The 15399-nt window shown below is 49.5% G+C and overlaps 1 protein-coding gene across 1 annotated transcript in view; it reads left to right on the top strand.

Moving 5' to 3' along the window:
- Window positions 1–319: 319 nt before the first annotated feature.
- The window catches only part of TAX1BP1 (Tax1 binding protein 1), a 124849-nt gene continuing 109769 nt past the window's right edge, over window positions 320–15399 (top strand). Inside the window, exons 1-2 of the mRNA XM_075315328.1 lie at window positions 320–574; window positions 11222–11405. Coding sequence (XP_075171443.1) covers window positions 11229–11405 — 177 coding nt within the window. The 5' untranslated portion in view covers window positions 320–574; window positions 11222–11228. The remainder of the gene's footprint in view (window positions 575–11221; window positions 11406–15399) is intronic.

Genomic DNA, 15399 nt, shown 5'->3' with positions numbered 1-15399 from the left:
ACGGCATCCGATGTGTTTTTCTGTAGGATCGGATGCACACGGAAGTTCTTCTATGTGCCATCCGATCCTACACAAAAGACTTTGAAAAGATGGTCCTGTCCGTGGGTCCGCAAAAAAACAGGAACTGACCAGGACAGACGCAACGGTCATGTGAATGGGCCCTTAAGCTGAGCTGGTGACGTCACACTGGCCCCCAGTATCTGCTTTCTAGGGCGGTCTCTGGTGAGTGCGCACTCACTGCAGGTCGGTACATGGCAGTCAGGACCCCGCAGCAGTGAGGAGGATGGGCCATGGCTCAGCGCTGTCCCCGTCTCCATGGTGATGCGCTGTGTCCCCTCCCCTGCAGCTGAGCGGATCACTGCAGCCCCTGCCCCGGGAATTCCAGTCAGCTGATCTCCGCCATCATGGGAACCGGAAGTGACATAGCCTGACGACAAGGAGAACGAAAACAAGCAGAGGAGCTGACACGCGGAAGCGCCCGTCTCTACAGCGCCCTCCGGCTTGTCCCGCACACCTCCGCTCTCCGGGGTCCGCACAGACCGCCAGCACGTCCTCTACCGACATCTCTTGAAAGGTAGGACTCGCTCTTCAGGGCTAATATCTGTGTAACACAGTGGGACCTGTGATTAGGAGCACGGCCGTTAGCGGGTACGTGACACACGAACATATATGGCCGCGGGGTGTGCGCACCAACGACCCCGTCCGTTACATAGAGGTCACCGTACGTGCAGGCCGCTCTGGCGTAGTTAGGACACTTCAGGGGGCGTGGCCACCACTGCGTCACTCTCGGCCCCGCCCTTATCTGGACATGTGTGAAGGGCGGGGCAAACGCTGCAGGCTTGAATGTAGGTGAGAGACCTGCTGTCAGGTGTCCCGTGACGTCATACGCCGCCCCCTAGTGGTAAGCAGATGTGCTGACGAGGCATCGGCATTCTTTACTTAAAGGAACAGTAAACGAAAACACAAAGGGCTGATTCTCTGTATATGACTCCATTACTGTGATCTAGTGCTCAGCCAGTCTCTGCCTTCCTTTCAGTATTGCAGTATTTGCATCCAGCTGGGCAGGGTGATGGTGGCTTCAGTTGTTCTTTGTGTCATCTCCGCATAGACAGGTGACAGCTGCTGAGGATTTGCTAATTGTGAAAGTGTGAGTATATCATTATGGAAAAACCCGCAACATGGGTATTTACAGGAATATACCATCACTCTGCCAGTGACCAGACTCCCAGAAGTGACCAGCAAGTATTGTCCTGGAGTAACAAACCTAGGTCTGCCCCTTCACTTCTTGTAGCGCCTCCTAGTGTGGCTGCTCTTGTGTGCACCCGGCTCTTCTCTTCCTGGATTCTGTGCGCTGGTGGACTTCAGACGGATGCTGCATGCCGGCGGACGTCTGGATGTTGTTCACTGACATCCATAGGCTCTGAAGTGTGTACCATGGGGTGAAATTTATTACTGTACTGGATCCAGTGTCTGGCTTAGTACATTGTTTTTTTGCACCTTGACTGTGCTGTAATCACTGTATGCATAGTATTTTATTGCTACTTAGATTGAAAATTATAATCAAATACTTTGACTGTTCAGCTTGTTATGCACTAGAGGGTTTGGATTCTGTGGGATGAGTTGCTTGTTTTTTTCATTGTTAGTTAGTTGTTGTCTTTGAAGTCTTTGCAAAAGCCCAGTTGTGCCTCCAGTCAGTGTGGGTACCGTCTCACTAAACGACGTACCAGCGATTTCGACCACGACATGACCTGGTCAGGATCGCTGGTGCATCGCTACATAGTCGCTGGTGAGCTGTCAATCAGGCAGATCTCACCAGTGACCAGCCACCAGCGACTCGTGGAAACGATGCTGCGCTTGGTAACCAAGGTAAATATCGGGTAACTAAGCAAAATGCTTTGCTTGGTTACCAGATATTTACCCTGGTTACCAGCGCACACCGCTTAGCGCTGGCTCCCTGCACTCGTAGCCAGGGTACACATCGGGTTACTAAGCAAAGCGCTTCGCTTAGTTACCCGATGTGTACTCTGGTACGTGTGCAGGGAGCCAGCACTGGCAGCCTGAGAGCGGCATACGCTAGTAACCAAGGTAAATATCGGGTAACCAAGCAAAGCGCTTTGCTTGATTATCCGATGTATACCTTGGTTACCAGCTTCCAGACGCCTGCTCCCTGCACATTCAGATCGTTGCTCTCTCGCTGTCAAACACAGCGATGTGTGCTTGACAGCGGGAGAGCAACGAGCAAGAAATGAACCAGCACTGTGTGTAAAGATCAGCGATTTCACAGCAGGGGCCAGATCGGTGCTCAGTGTCACACACCGCGAGATTGCTAATGAGGTCACTGCTGCGTCACAAAAAACGTGACTCAGCAGCGATCTCGCTATGTGAGACGTACCCCTAAGCTCAGGCCAGGGTCAGCAATCTGTTTTGGCCTACTGATCTTCATGAGTCTTATCTATGGGACTGCCGGGGGTAGCTGAGCTCTATATTAAGCCATGTCATGTGAAGAAAAAATGGTGCAGGGGATGCATAAGTGACCTCCTCTCTACAACCCCCCCCCACCCCCACCCCCACCCCACTCTCCGGATCGGTGGGGGATCCAGTGTAAGAAGATTTCTATACTGTGAAACACTTGCAATCTTAAGATAACCCCTTTAAAGGGAACCTGTCAGGTAATTTATGCGTTCTAACCTTCAAGCAGGGTGATGTGTGGCCTAGTAACCCCTTCTTACCCATCCATGTGTTGTAATATTGTGTAATGTGCATGTATAAAAATGTTTTATTACTTATGTGTTCTCTATATAAATGAGCAGTGGCTACAACCCTATTGGTATCGCATCGCCCTGTGGGCATTTGCATGTTTTCCGTGGTATCCTGCCCCCGTGGGCGTGATATCATAGATTTACTTGAGAGACGTCCCGTGTGTGCGCACTTACCATTCCCGCAGCCTGTGCTTGCTGCTTGTCTTCAGACGCACTCTGCGCATGCTCAGAAGACTCCTGCAGTTCCGGTCATGCGCAGTGCGCGTCTGAAGACAAGAAGCAAGCACAGGCTGCGGGAATGTTAAGTGCGCACACACGGGATCTCAAGGAGCCGACGGTGACGTCGCTCAAGTAAATCTATGGTATCACACCCACAGGGACATGATACCACGGAAAACATGCAAACGCCCACAGGGCGATGCCACGCCCATGGGGTCATAAATAAATCCTAATTTTTATACATTCACGTTACACACTATTACAACACAGGGATGGGTAGGAAGGGGTTACTAGGCCACACATCACCCTGCTACTAGGTTAGAACATATAAATTACCTGACGGGTTTCCTTTAAGTGATGGCTTTGTCAGCCAAGACATACCTCACAGACCACCCTGACAAAGTGTAGTGGATATCACCTACTCCTCACACACAAGATCCCTCCCTCATGAGCAAAACAACCCCTTTATTAGAAACACCTGACCTTCCACATTTTGACATGTCTCTGCTTGGCAATTATACTGGTAAAGCTGAAGGCCAGCAGATAATCAAATGAGAACATTTTCTGTGGATCGGGTTTGGTGTGAATCCATATGAGAATGGGATCTTTGACACAAGACATGGTCTTCGGTGTTAGACGAGCTGGAGACAGTATATCAAAGCCTGGGGAACCTTGTTGGGTCTTTTAGTGCAGTGGTGTCAGTATATGGAGACTGATATGAAGGAAAAAAATCCAGGAAAGGAGCTCTTGTGGATGTAAACAACTTGTTAAAAGGAGGATGTCAAGAATTGTGCTGAAGAGCAGGCGGTGCACAGCCACGTATATTAAAGTCTGATACAACATTGGTGCTGCAAGCTACGTGTCCGCACCCACCACTTGTTCCTTGGCTCAGACGTCTGCGGGCTTTGTCAGCTGTCCAGTGTGTATTGGGGACTCCTGAGTCTGCAAGAATAGATGTTGCAGAAGATAAAGATCTGGCATGTCTGAATCCGGACTGATGAGCCTATTATTTCTGTGGATAAACCTCCAGCAGAGGAGTCTGGTAGTGGCCCTTGTAGAGGACACAGGAGGAGTTGGGTGACCTATTGGCTGGACCATCAGATTTGCTGGTTGATGGAGGTGGAGTAATGGTGTAAGGAATATTATCTTATTCTGTGGTAGGACAATGCATCCGGCCACAAGGGTCGCACAGCCATGATCTGGAACATGACAGATTTCATTACTTCCCTGCTCTTCCAGGTCCCTAAATCGTAATCTTATAAAGCGTCTCTTAATAAGGTCATGCACATATTGCCCATTTGCACTGTCCAACCAGGGCCTTTAATTGACCACCAATCCAGCATATGCAAGCCAACCGTCAGTCTTAACGGCCTGTTTAGAGAGGCCAATTGCACTTTATTCGCACTTAGAAAATCATGTTTACGGCAGTACATTTGTTTATACAGGATAGTGAGCTTCTGAGAATATTGATTGGTAACAGGAATCTGTCACCAGGTTTTTGCCACCTAATCTGAGAGCAGCATAACAAAGGGGGCAGAGATCCTGATTCCAGCGATGTCACTTACTGGGCTGCTTAGTGTAGTTGTGATTAAATCGCTGTTTAATCAGCAGTAGAATATCATTAGAGGAATACTGTGCGTGCTACCTGCTCCGTGTGGATGACGCGTCCTACATCAGCCACGCAGTCCTCCATTGCATTCCTGCACATTACAGTATTTTGATCTCCCGTTAGCAGGGCAGAGAGAAGTACACATGCGCAGGAGAGCAATGGAGGACTGTGTGTAGATGACCTGACCGCGCCGCAAGTGAGTATAATAAAAGATGTTTTAGGCTAAGTTCACACAGGGCGTCTTTTGATGCATTTTTGAGGTCATAAAGATGTACCTAAATGCATGCATTTCATTCTCCCAGCAAAGTCTGAGATTTCTATTTTGCTGTCCACACTGGGCATCTTTTGTTGGCTGCGTTTTTCAAGATGCAGCAGGTCAATTCTTTTTACGTTTTTACCGCGTTTTTGAGCCCTTCCAGTCAATAAATTTGACTTAAAAAAAAACACATTGGGCAAAACTCGGTAAAAACGTATTGTGTTTTGCTGCGGTGCATGCACTAACAAAAAAAAAGATGCCGCATGTGAACATAGCCTTATACGAATCGACCTGGGCACGTATATACAGTACTCTACAACGCTGTATAGAAGAGCTTACTGGTGAAGACACCAGCTTATAAGGGACAAATCTGGTGATGTTCCCTTTTTAGCTTGCCTATAAATATTGTAACGTGATGAACAAGTGGCGTGCTGAATCACTGGGTTAATAATTGCCTTTTTGAGACTTGTTAATTAGAAAGATCATGGTTCCCAATTATAAACCAGTGTAAATGGACTTTCTGTTTGAGTTCAGAGCTTAGAGAAGATCAGTGAAATTCTTAAAAACCAACCTGAGGCTATGTGCGCACGTTGCGTACAGTCACTGCAGAAATTTCTGCAGCGATCTGAAGAGCACATGTGCGCTTTAAATCGCTGCAGAAATGTCCGTAGTGAAAAAAAAAAAAAAAAAAAGCCGATTCCATGCGCTCTGACTGCAGCCCCTCCCATAGACAGAGCAGGAGCTGCCGGCAAAGCGCACGGAAGAAGTGACATGTCACTTCTTAGAACGCAGCGCTTCGGCAGTAGCTGAAGCGCTGCGCTCTAAAACGCCACGTGCGCACGGCCCCTGCACAATCTCCATAGACTGTGCAGGGGACGCAGGACACATGCAGTTACGCTGCGCTACAAAGCGCAGCGTAACTGCATGTATTTACGCAACGTGCGCACATAGCCTAACAGTACTCTGATAGCACAGAATGACTGTTCAAAGCAAGCGCAGGTGATCGATGCACCCTTAGCGTGGTCAGACATCTAAGTACAGCTTCCCACCTGCTTGTTTTCCATCCATCTCCCCCTTGTTTTTCTCTGTGAAGCCAGAGCTGTCAATCAAAGGGCAGAATAGAGGGAAAAAACAAGCAGGTTTGAAGATGCACTTAAATGTTTGACCACGCCAGGGGTGCACCGAGCACCTATGCTTGCATTACACAGTCATTCTGTGCTGACAGATTCCCTTTAAAGCCGTTCATTGGTACTAAACAATTGATGAGCTATGTATAGGTTGGGTCATCAATATGAGATAAGAATGAACTTACTGGTTTCCTAAGCTTCAGAGGTTGTCCAGTACTTTGATGGCCTTTCCTTAAGATAGGTCAGCAATATCATATTGGTGTTTGCTATACCAGTCACCACCGCCGATCAGCTGTTCCTGGGGCTGGCAAAGCTTGATGTGCTTGGTTGTGGAGCAGAACAGCACAGCTCCGGCAACTATGTAGTGGCCACAACCAGATACTGCAGATCCATCCCTACTCATTCATATAGAGGCGGGTGTGCAGTAAGCTGCAACTATGCAGTTGACAGCTGTGCTGTTCTGCTCCACAACTGAGCACATCTGGCCTTCCGGTCCACCAGAACAGCTGATCGGCAGTGATGGCTGGTGTCACGCACCAATCTGATACTGATAATCTAGCCTAAGGAACGGATATAAATATGAAAGTAACATAATCCCTTTGTGAGCAAAATATGCTCCTTCTATGCCTCTGGAACTCCAAATTAATAAGATTTGTTTTATGAGCGCTCGGGAAGTCAATACAGCACACACGCTTTGTGGTGTACTCAAAGAATTCTGCTTTATTACAGAAAGGCAAAAGCCTTGTCCATTGTGAGGTAGCGACCACCAATGTGGTAAATGGTCGCTATGTGTCGCAATGGAGAAGGTCCCTGCGATATTAAAGTTAAGAAGTTGCTATGGGACTTGTAGTTCCACAAAGGCTTGGTTCTGTATATAAAGGTCAGGTTCCCTTTAACAATGCGAGTATGCTGTGCAGGTGTGGAACTTGTGGGTGTGTCCAGTCTGATTTAGGAGACTGTCAGTGAGTGTGAAGCAGTGTGTGGAGCAGCCCTGTATGACGAGCAGCCTCAGGCAGGTAAAGAGGCTGCTATTCTCAGAGAGGTTGGAGCCTCTGGAAGGAACCTGCCCAAGGAAGCGTGGGGTGCCTTCAACCATCTGGAACTGAGTGTGTGGAGGCTGAGGGAGCTCCACTCTGACACTCGTCGTGTCCAAACCTGAGTGGGCGGTCCATTACAAAGACTGACCAGAAATCTGTGTCTCCTGGGGAGACAGCCATACCTTCACTATGGACATTTTAAAGTGAACCTGTCATCAGAAATTTAGCTATAAACCTAAAAGTTCCCCCCTCTGCAGCTCCTGGGCTGCATTCTAGGAAGCTTCCTATAGTTTTTGTGGCCCCTTTTATTCCAAAATAAATACTTTACAAACTTGTACCTTTTCGTATGCAAATTTCTTAAATCTTCCATGGGGGGGCGGGCTGCCTGATGTACGTTGCTGTCCTCCTGCTGATTTACGCCGCCCCCGAACGCTGAATTTCAAACCTCAGGACGCTGCCCCATGGCGCCCGTGGTCCCGCTACTGTGCTACTGTAGCGGTGCCGTGCACTGCGTGCACATGTGACCGCTGGTGACGCTTTTGCGCGGGCACGAGGTTATGGGCGGCCAGGTATGCGTGTGTGTGGGGCAGCTGAGAGAGATGGAGAGTATGGCTTCTCTAGTAACCTGCTTTTACTAAACCCCCAATCCTTGCCCTGCTGTACTATAGGAAATGTTTTGTAGGTTTTGGTCTGTGTGATCTGTATATGATGGAGGATGCTGCTCTTTTGTAGCAGAGGGGCTGGATGGATGGTTGACTTGATCTGCTCATATGAGATAAGACGGGCGGCTCCAAGACTCTTATCTCCATGTTTCGTTCAGGCAGCTTCTCTTAGGGGTGCTTCACACACAGCGAGCTCGCTGCCGAGATCGCTGCTGAGTCACGCTTTTTGTGACGCAGCAGTGACCTCATTAGCGATCTCGCTGTGTGTGACAATGAGCAGCGATCTGGCCCCTGCTGCGAGATCGCTGCTCGTTACACACAGCCCTGGTTCGTTTTCTTCAAAGGCGCTCTCCCACTGTGACACACAGATCGCTGTGTGTGACAGCGAGAGAGCGACAAATGAAGCGAGCAGGGAGCAGGAGCCGGCGTCTGACAGCTGAGGTAAGCTTGTAACCAAGATAAACATCGGGTATCCAAGGTGGTTACCCGATATTTACCTTAGTTACCAGCCTCTGCAGCTCTCACGCTGCCTGTGCTGCCGGCTCCGGCTCTCTGCACATGTAGCTGCTGTACACATCGGGTTAATTAACCCGATGTGTACTGTAGCTAGGAGAGCAAGGAGCCAGCGCTCAGTGTGCGCGGCTCCCTGCTCCCTGCACACACAGCTAAGCGGTGTGCGCTGGTAACTAATGTAAACATCGGGTAACCATACCCGATGTTTACCTTAGTTACCAGTCTCCGCAGCTTCCAGACGGCGGCTCCGTGCAAGCGCAGCGTCGCTTGCACGTCGCTGCTGGCTGGGGGCTGTTCACTGGTCGCTGGTGAGATCTGCCTGTGTGACAGCTCACCAGCGACCATGTAGCGATGCAGCAGCGATCCTGACCAGGTCAGATCGCTGGTCGGATCGCTGCTGCATCGCTAAGTGTGAAGGTACCCTTAGACATTATGTGACTTAACTACACAAGCAGAATTTCTCCACTTGGACGTTCTTCATTGACTAAAAACAGGAGTTTCATATTTAAAGGAGTTGTCCGACATTGGCTTACCAAAACGTGTTGAGTTTATCTGTGCTGTATTGTCATATAAAACACCCCTACATTGTTATTTTTTGTTTTCTAACTTTTGTTGCTCTTGAATTATCATCCCTTTATTCTCTGCAGCTCTTTGGTTACCTTCAGCTCCAGCACTGACCACTTCCTGTGCTAAACCTCCCAGTCACAGCTGGCACCGTCCAGCCACACCCTCTGCCTGGCCCCCTGCCTGCCCTGTGCGCACATATTCCCTGTCAGTATTCTGCCCCAGCACCTGACCTGTTATCACTCTAGCAATGGAAATAATAGCCCCACATCGGGTCTGACAACGGTCCATTTTTTTCACGGATGCATCAGTGTGTCATCCGTGTGCCTTACGTTATTTTTGTGGACCGCAATAAACGGAAGCAGCAAGAAAGATAAATAGATGAGTAGATATAGAGATGAATAGATATATATAGATACAGAGATAGAGGGATGAATGAATGAATAGAGGGATAGATAGATGAGACATAATGTCCTACCCCCCCTGCATATTCTAAGCTGGCAACCTTTAGTGACATTAATGTGCCACTAAAGGGTGCTTAGCCTTGAATTTAGCCAAAAAATAAATAAATAAATAAAAAAAACAATGACGTGGGGTTCCCCCTATCTTTTGTAGCCAGCGAGGGTAAAGCAGACAGCTGCAGACTACAGCTGGCAGCTTCACCTTGGCTGGTAATCCAAAACAGAGGGCAGCCCACGCTGTTATTTTAAATTAAATAATTTAAAACAAAAAACATATGCCCCCCCCCCCCCCCCAAATTGGATCACCAGCTGAGGTAAAGCGGACAGCTGTGGTCTGGTATTCTCAGACTAGGGAGGTCCATGATTATTGGACACTCCCCAGCCTAAAAATAGCAGGCCGCAGCTGCCCCAGAAGTGGCGCATCCATTAGACGTGCCAATCCTGGCGCCACTTTTCCCCAACTCCTCCCGTGCCCTGGTGCGGGGACAAACTGGGTAATATATGGGGTTGATGCCAGATGTGTAATGTCACCTGAAATCAAGGCCTGGGGTTAGTGATGTCATGCGTCTATCAGATACCCGACATCACCAACCCAGTAAGTAATAAAACTTTTTTTTTGTTGTCTATTTTTTTTTTTTTTATTTGAAAAAAACACTCCCCAAAACATTCCCTCTTTCACCAATTTATTGAAAAGAACAATCAAATCCGGGTCCGGCGTAATCCAATAAGGGGGTCCCACGACGATCCATACCATAGTCAATGTCCTAGTCAATGAAGAATAGAATGTTCCCCATTGGCTGGGAGAGCCGTGCAGTGACCTGAGCTAACATCAATAGGTCAGCCCAGGTCACTGCAGGGAAAGTGCTGCTGTCAGGAGGTTAGATGAGACCATTACCTGCTGTGACGATCTCCTGTACTCCTGCCGTCAGTGCTGTCACTGCCTTCTATGCCCGCTGTTTTCTCAACTAGTGACTTGAGAACGCAGAGGGCATAGAAGGCAGTGACAGCGCTGACAGGAGTGAAGAGAAGATCGTCACAGCAGGTAATGATCTTATCTCCTGGCAGCAGCGCTCGTTATCCCCGCGCCTGCCAGCACTGCAGTGTGAGAAGCTGCTGATACTAACACACTGCAATGAAGGCAGCCGTGGGGCTGGAGCAGGACACAGACTGCACGGGCACCCCTGCTATCCTGAGCAGGGGGCCCGGTGCTGGTGGTGACACCGTGGGCGGGGAGAGTATGAGGTGCGGGGGAATGTGTGGGAGGGTGCAGGGAAGGGGGGCGGTGACTCCACGCACTGTACCAGCCCAGCAGGGCGGCAACATGCTGTTCCAGATTTGCATGTCAACATAATCCTGGCCATGTTGACATGAAATGACCGGAAGTGGCAAAATCGCGGCAGGAGCGGTCACATGACCACTCTGACCCGGGGGAGAGGGGCTGACAGCAGGGCAGGTAAGTGCTCACTATCTACTTACCTGCCCCAATGTAGCCCAATAGGGTAATAATAATAAAAAAAGTCAAAATAAGCCGGATAACCCCTTTAACCTAAGTGTTTTGTTTAGGACGTTTTGCAGCAAAAACTGAGCTGAGACTCCCAAAATTCTCAATACAATCTCAAAGCTCCTCAAATACTTGGTTCTGCTCAGTTTTTGCACAGAAAACTTATCAAAAACATTCTGTGCACATGGAATAAAAAGGTTCTCCTGGAAAATATTAAGACCTAGCTATAGGATAGGTCACAATACTGGACCAGGCAGGGGTCTGATGGGCACAAGGAGATAAAAGCTCTGGCTGTAAACGCAGCTTTTCCTCTTGACTCCACCTTATGTAAAGTTAGGTGTATAGATGCTGAGAAATATTTCTGTTGTGTGTGAATATATGGAGGAGTGCTTCTTTGCCGGTATTAAACGCCACATCATTGCAGTAAAATGCACCAAATTTGTTTCTAAGCGCACACTTCTTTAAGTGTCTAACGCTGCACATGCATAATTCTTCTCTGATCTCCAATTGCAGGCTCAAAATGTCCGCTCCTCAGGACCTCCTGTCTCCAAACAGCACCATGCAGACGTCCAACTTTGCACATGTGATCTTCCAGAATGTGGCAAAGAGTTACCTTCCCAGTGCCCCCCTGGAGTGTCACTACACACTCACCCAGTATATCCAGCCCCATCCCAAAGACTGGGTTGGCATATTTAAGGTAGGTTGCTAAGTATATGTTTTTTCCGCTATTGAATGGATAGCTTATTGATTTCAGGCAGTCTACCACTGGGACCCTGACTGTTTCGTGGAGGTTGGAGCATCTGAATATTTGTTCCATCAATTTACTATGGAACTGATAGAAATGGCTGAGCACAGTACTCGACTGTCTTTAGAGATTGAATGGAACAAAGGGGTGCACGCTAGTGTTGAGCGAGTGGTTAACTATTCGTACTCGCTATGCTGTTAGCGAGTACTGTCCGCTACTCGCATATTCGAGTAGCTGGCGCAATGTTAGTCACTGGTAAATGCCCGCTAAGTAGCGAGAAACCCGAAAGCCATACTATTTGCTACTCGCATGAAAAGTACGGCTTTCGGGTTACTCGCTACTAAGTGAGTATTTCCAATTGACTTAAGTTGCGCCAGCAACTCGTAGCGGACATTACTCGCTAACTACTCGCTCAACACTAGTGCACGCTTGACCTCCATCCCATTTAGACTTTCTGTGATCAGGAGGTCTTTGCAATTGAATTCCTACCAATCAACCAGTATTAACTTTGTATAGCCCCTTTTAAACTTTATGGTCGGATATCCGCATATTGGCATATTCATTCTAACTTGATGCCTGTTAGGTAAGTGTGAGGGGCACTTTGCACACTACGACATCGCAGGTGCGATGTCGGAGGGGTCATGTCGAAAGTGACGCACGTCCGGCGTCTCACTCGACATCGTAGTGTGTAAATCCTAGATAATACGATTAACGAGTGCACAATCGTCGTAATCGTATCATCGGTGTAGTGTCTGGGAATTCCATAATTACGCGACTGCGACAGGTACGATGTTGTCCCTCGCTCCTGCGGCAGCACACATCACTGTGTGTGAAGCCGCAGGAGCGAGGAACATCTCCTACCTGCGTCCTGCAGCTCACGCCGGCTATGCGGAAGGACAGAGGTGGGCGGGATGTTTACGTCCCGCTCATCTCCGCCCCTCCGCTTCTATTGGCCGCCTGCCGTGTGATGTTGCTGTGACGTCGCACGACCCGCCCCCTTAATAAGGAGGCGGGTCGCCGGCCAGATCGACGTCGCAAGGCAGGTGAGTCCATGTGAAGCTGCCGTAGCAATAATGTTCGCTACGGCTGCTATCACAAGATATCGCTGCTGCAACGGGGGCGGGGACTATCGTGTTCGGCATCGCAAGCATCGGCTTGCGATATCGTTGTGTGCAAAGTGCCCCTTAGTGTGTTTTTATACAAAATATATATTTCAGTTGAAACCAGAAGTTTACATACACTATCTAAAAAGGCACATGCATGTTTTTCACACTGTCTGACATGAAATCAGGATAAACCTTTTGTATTTTAGGTCAATTAGGAAACAAAATGTATTTATATTTGCCAAATGTCAGAATGAGTGACACAGAATGTTTTAAGGCATTTTTATTACTTTCTACAAAGTCAAAATTTTACATACACTAAGAGTACTATGCCTTTAAACAATATGGGACAGCCCATATGATGATGTCATGTCTATGGAAGCTTCTGATAGGTTTATTGGCAACATCTGAGTTAGAGACACACCTGTGGATGTATTTTAATGCACACCTGAAACACACTGCTTCTTTGTGTAGCATCATGGGAAAGTCTAAAGAAATCAGCCAAGATCTCAGGAATAGAGATGATCGAACCTTTGGAGGTTCGGTTCGCCGGCAGTAACCAAACCTCTTCATGTGCGAACTTGGCCCGAGGAGGTTCGGAAACACTGATTGGCAGTTTGAGTCTCTGCCCACATACAGCCAGCCATAAGCAGATCACTTCCGGGGGAAAGTAGGCCGGCTTTTTCAAACTTTTTTTTTTTTCTTTTCTTTTGGTGCACACTAGATGTGATCACACTGTTGTTACCCCCAGTGTAACCTGTTCAAACACTGCAATAGGCTCGCACAGGGCTGAGCAGCAGCAAGTGTACCTGAACACAGCGTTGTTTGTGCAAGTTACGTTCGCACGTAAAGCATATGAACTCCAAACCTTGTTTTGTTTTTTTTAAGTTGGTGGTCAGTTCGAAAACCGAACCTCGGGTTTGCTCATCTCTACTCGGGAAGCAAATCGTGGAGTTGCCAAAGTCTGGTTCATCTTTGGGTGCAATTTCCAGATACGTGAAGGTGCCTCGTTCATCTGTACAAACATTTGTAGACAAGTACAAATAAGATGGGAATGTCCAGCCATCATACAGCTCAGGAAGGAGACTCATCTCTGGTACACAGAACCAATGTGCTTTGGTCAGACATGTGCATATCAGCATCATGTTGTGGGGTTGTTTTGGCTTCTGTAGGAGGGACTGATACACTTCACAAAATAGCATCATGAGGAAAGAAGATTGTGGCAATACTGAAGCAACATCTCAAGACATCAGCCAGGAACTTAGAGCTTCTGGGGAAATGGGTCTTCCAAATGGACAATGACCAGAAGCACATACTGCCAAACTGGTTACAAAGTGGCTTAAAGGGGTGGTTCACCCATTTTTTTTTATTTTCTGTAGGAGTTATACTTACCATTCTAGGCGTCTTCTCCATTGGCTTGTGTTTCCATTTCTGGCACTGGGCGGCGCTATCCTGCACGCTCAGTGCCTGTCACATGACCCCCTGGAGCTGTGGCCGCCGGCATCCTCTGACGTCCCGGCATTTCCGGGCTCTCAAACAAGACGGGTACGTCACAGGATGCCGGCGCCACTCAGATTGAGTGACAGGGCTGTGGGCGGTGACTACCGCACGTCACAGCTCAGCATCGAGGGGAGGAGTCGGAGGACGTCACTGTGGAGCCGGAAGCGTCCTGCAGATGGTGAGGCACGGGGCGCCAGTGTGCAGTACAGGGGGGGGGGGGGGGTTCTTCAGCTGAATCCCCCCCTGCACGTAAGTATGTGATCACACTGTCCACCCGCCTGCTCTGCTGCGATGTCAGGAGAGCGGCCGGTGTCGGGCAGTGTGATCATCTGCTCCTCCCAGCAGCAAGACACTGACAGGCATGTCACCGCTGTGCTCTGCCATCTGTCCTGCTGCATGGGACCAACTGTCTGCACTCTGTCACCTGCACCACAAGTCACAGAGTGGAGACAGTTGGTGACAGAGCACCTCTGCCCCCCCCCTCTTTCCCCACTCTCTTCTCTCCCCCCACTCTCCCTCCCCCCCCCTCTCTCTCTCTTCTCCCCCCTCTCTCTCTCTTCTCCCCCCTCTCTCTCTCTTCTCCTCCCTCTCTCTCTCTTCTCCTCCCCCTCTCTTCTCCTCCCCCTCTCTCTCTTCTCCTCCCCCTCTCTCTCTTCTCCTCCCCCTCTCTCTCTTCTCCCCCCTCTCTCTCTTCTCCCCCCTCTCTCTCTTCTCCCCCCTCTCTCTCTTCTCCCCCCTCTCTCTCTTCTCCCCCCTCTCTCTCTTCTCCCCCGCTCGCTCTCTTCTCCCCCCCGCTCGCTCTCTTCTCCCCCCCGCTCGCTCTCTTCTCCCCCCCGCTCGCTCTCTTCTCCCCCCCCGCTCGCTCTCTTCTCCCCCCCCGCTCGCTCTCTTCTCCCCCCCCCGCTCGCTCTCTTCTCCCCCCCCCGCTCGCTCTCTTCTCCCCCCCCGCTCGCTCTCTTCTCCCCCCCGCTCGCTCTCTTCTCCCCCCCGCTCGCTCTCTTCTCCCCCCCCCGCTCGCTCTCTTCTCCCCCCCCGCTCGCTCTCTTCTCCCCCCCCCGCTCGCTCTCTTCTCCCCCCCCCGCTCGCTCTCTTCTCCCCCCCCCGCTCGCTCTCTTCTCCCCCCCCCGCTCGCTCTCTTCTCCCCCCCCCGCTCGCTCTCTTCTCCCCCCCCCCGCTCGCTCGCTCTCTTTTCCTCGCTCTCTCCTGGCATGGTAAGTACAGAAATCTCTCCATCGTGGAGGGGTGAGAGGGAGTAATAAACATGGAGTCCCTACTGTGTCTGTGTATATTTATTTCTAATAAAGTATTTTTCTCTGTGTGATGTCTTTTTTTTTTTAAAACCC

This window comes from Anomaloglossus baeobatrachus, chromosome 6 (assembly GCF_048569485.1).
Source record: "Anomaloglossus baeobatrachus isolate aAnoBae1 chromosome 6, aAnoBae1.hap1, whole genome shotgun sequence".
Taxonomy (NCBI): Eukaryota; Metazoa; Chordata; class Amphibia; order Anura; family Aromobatidae; genus Anomaloglossus; species Anomaloglossus baeobatrachus.
The sequence above is the reverse complement of the archived record's forward strand: the minus strand, read 5'-3'. Positions and strand labels throughout refer to the sequence as shown.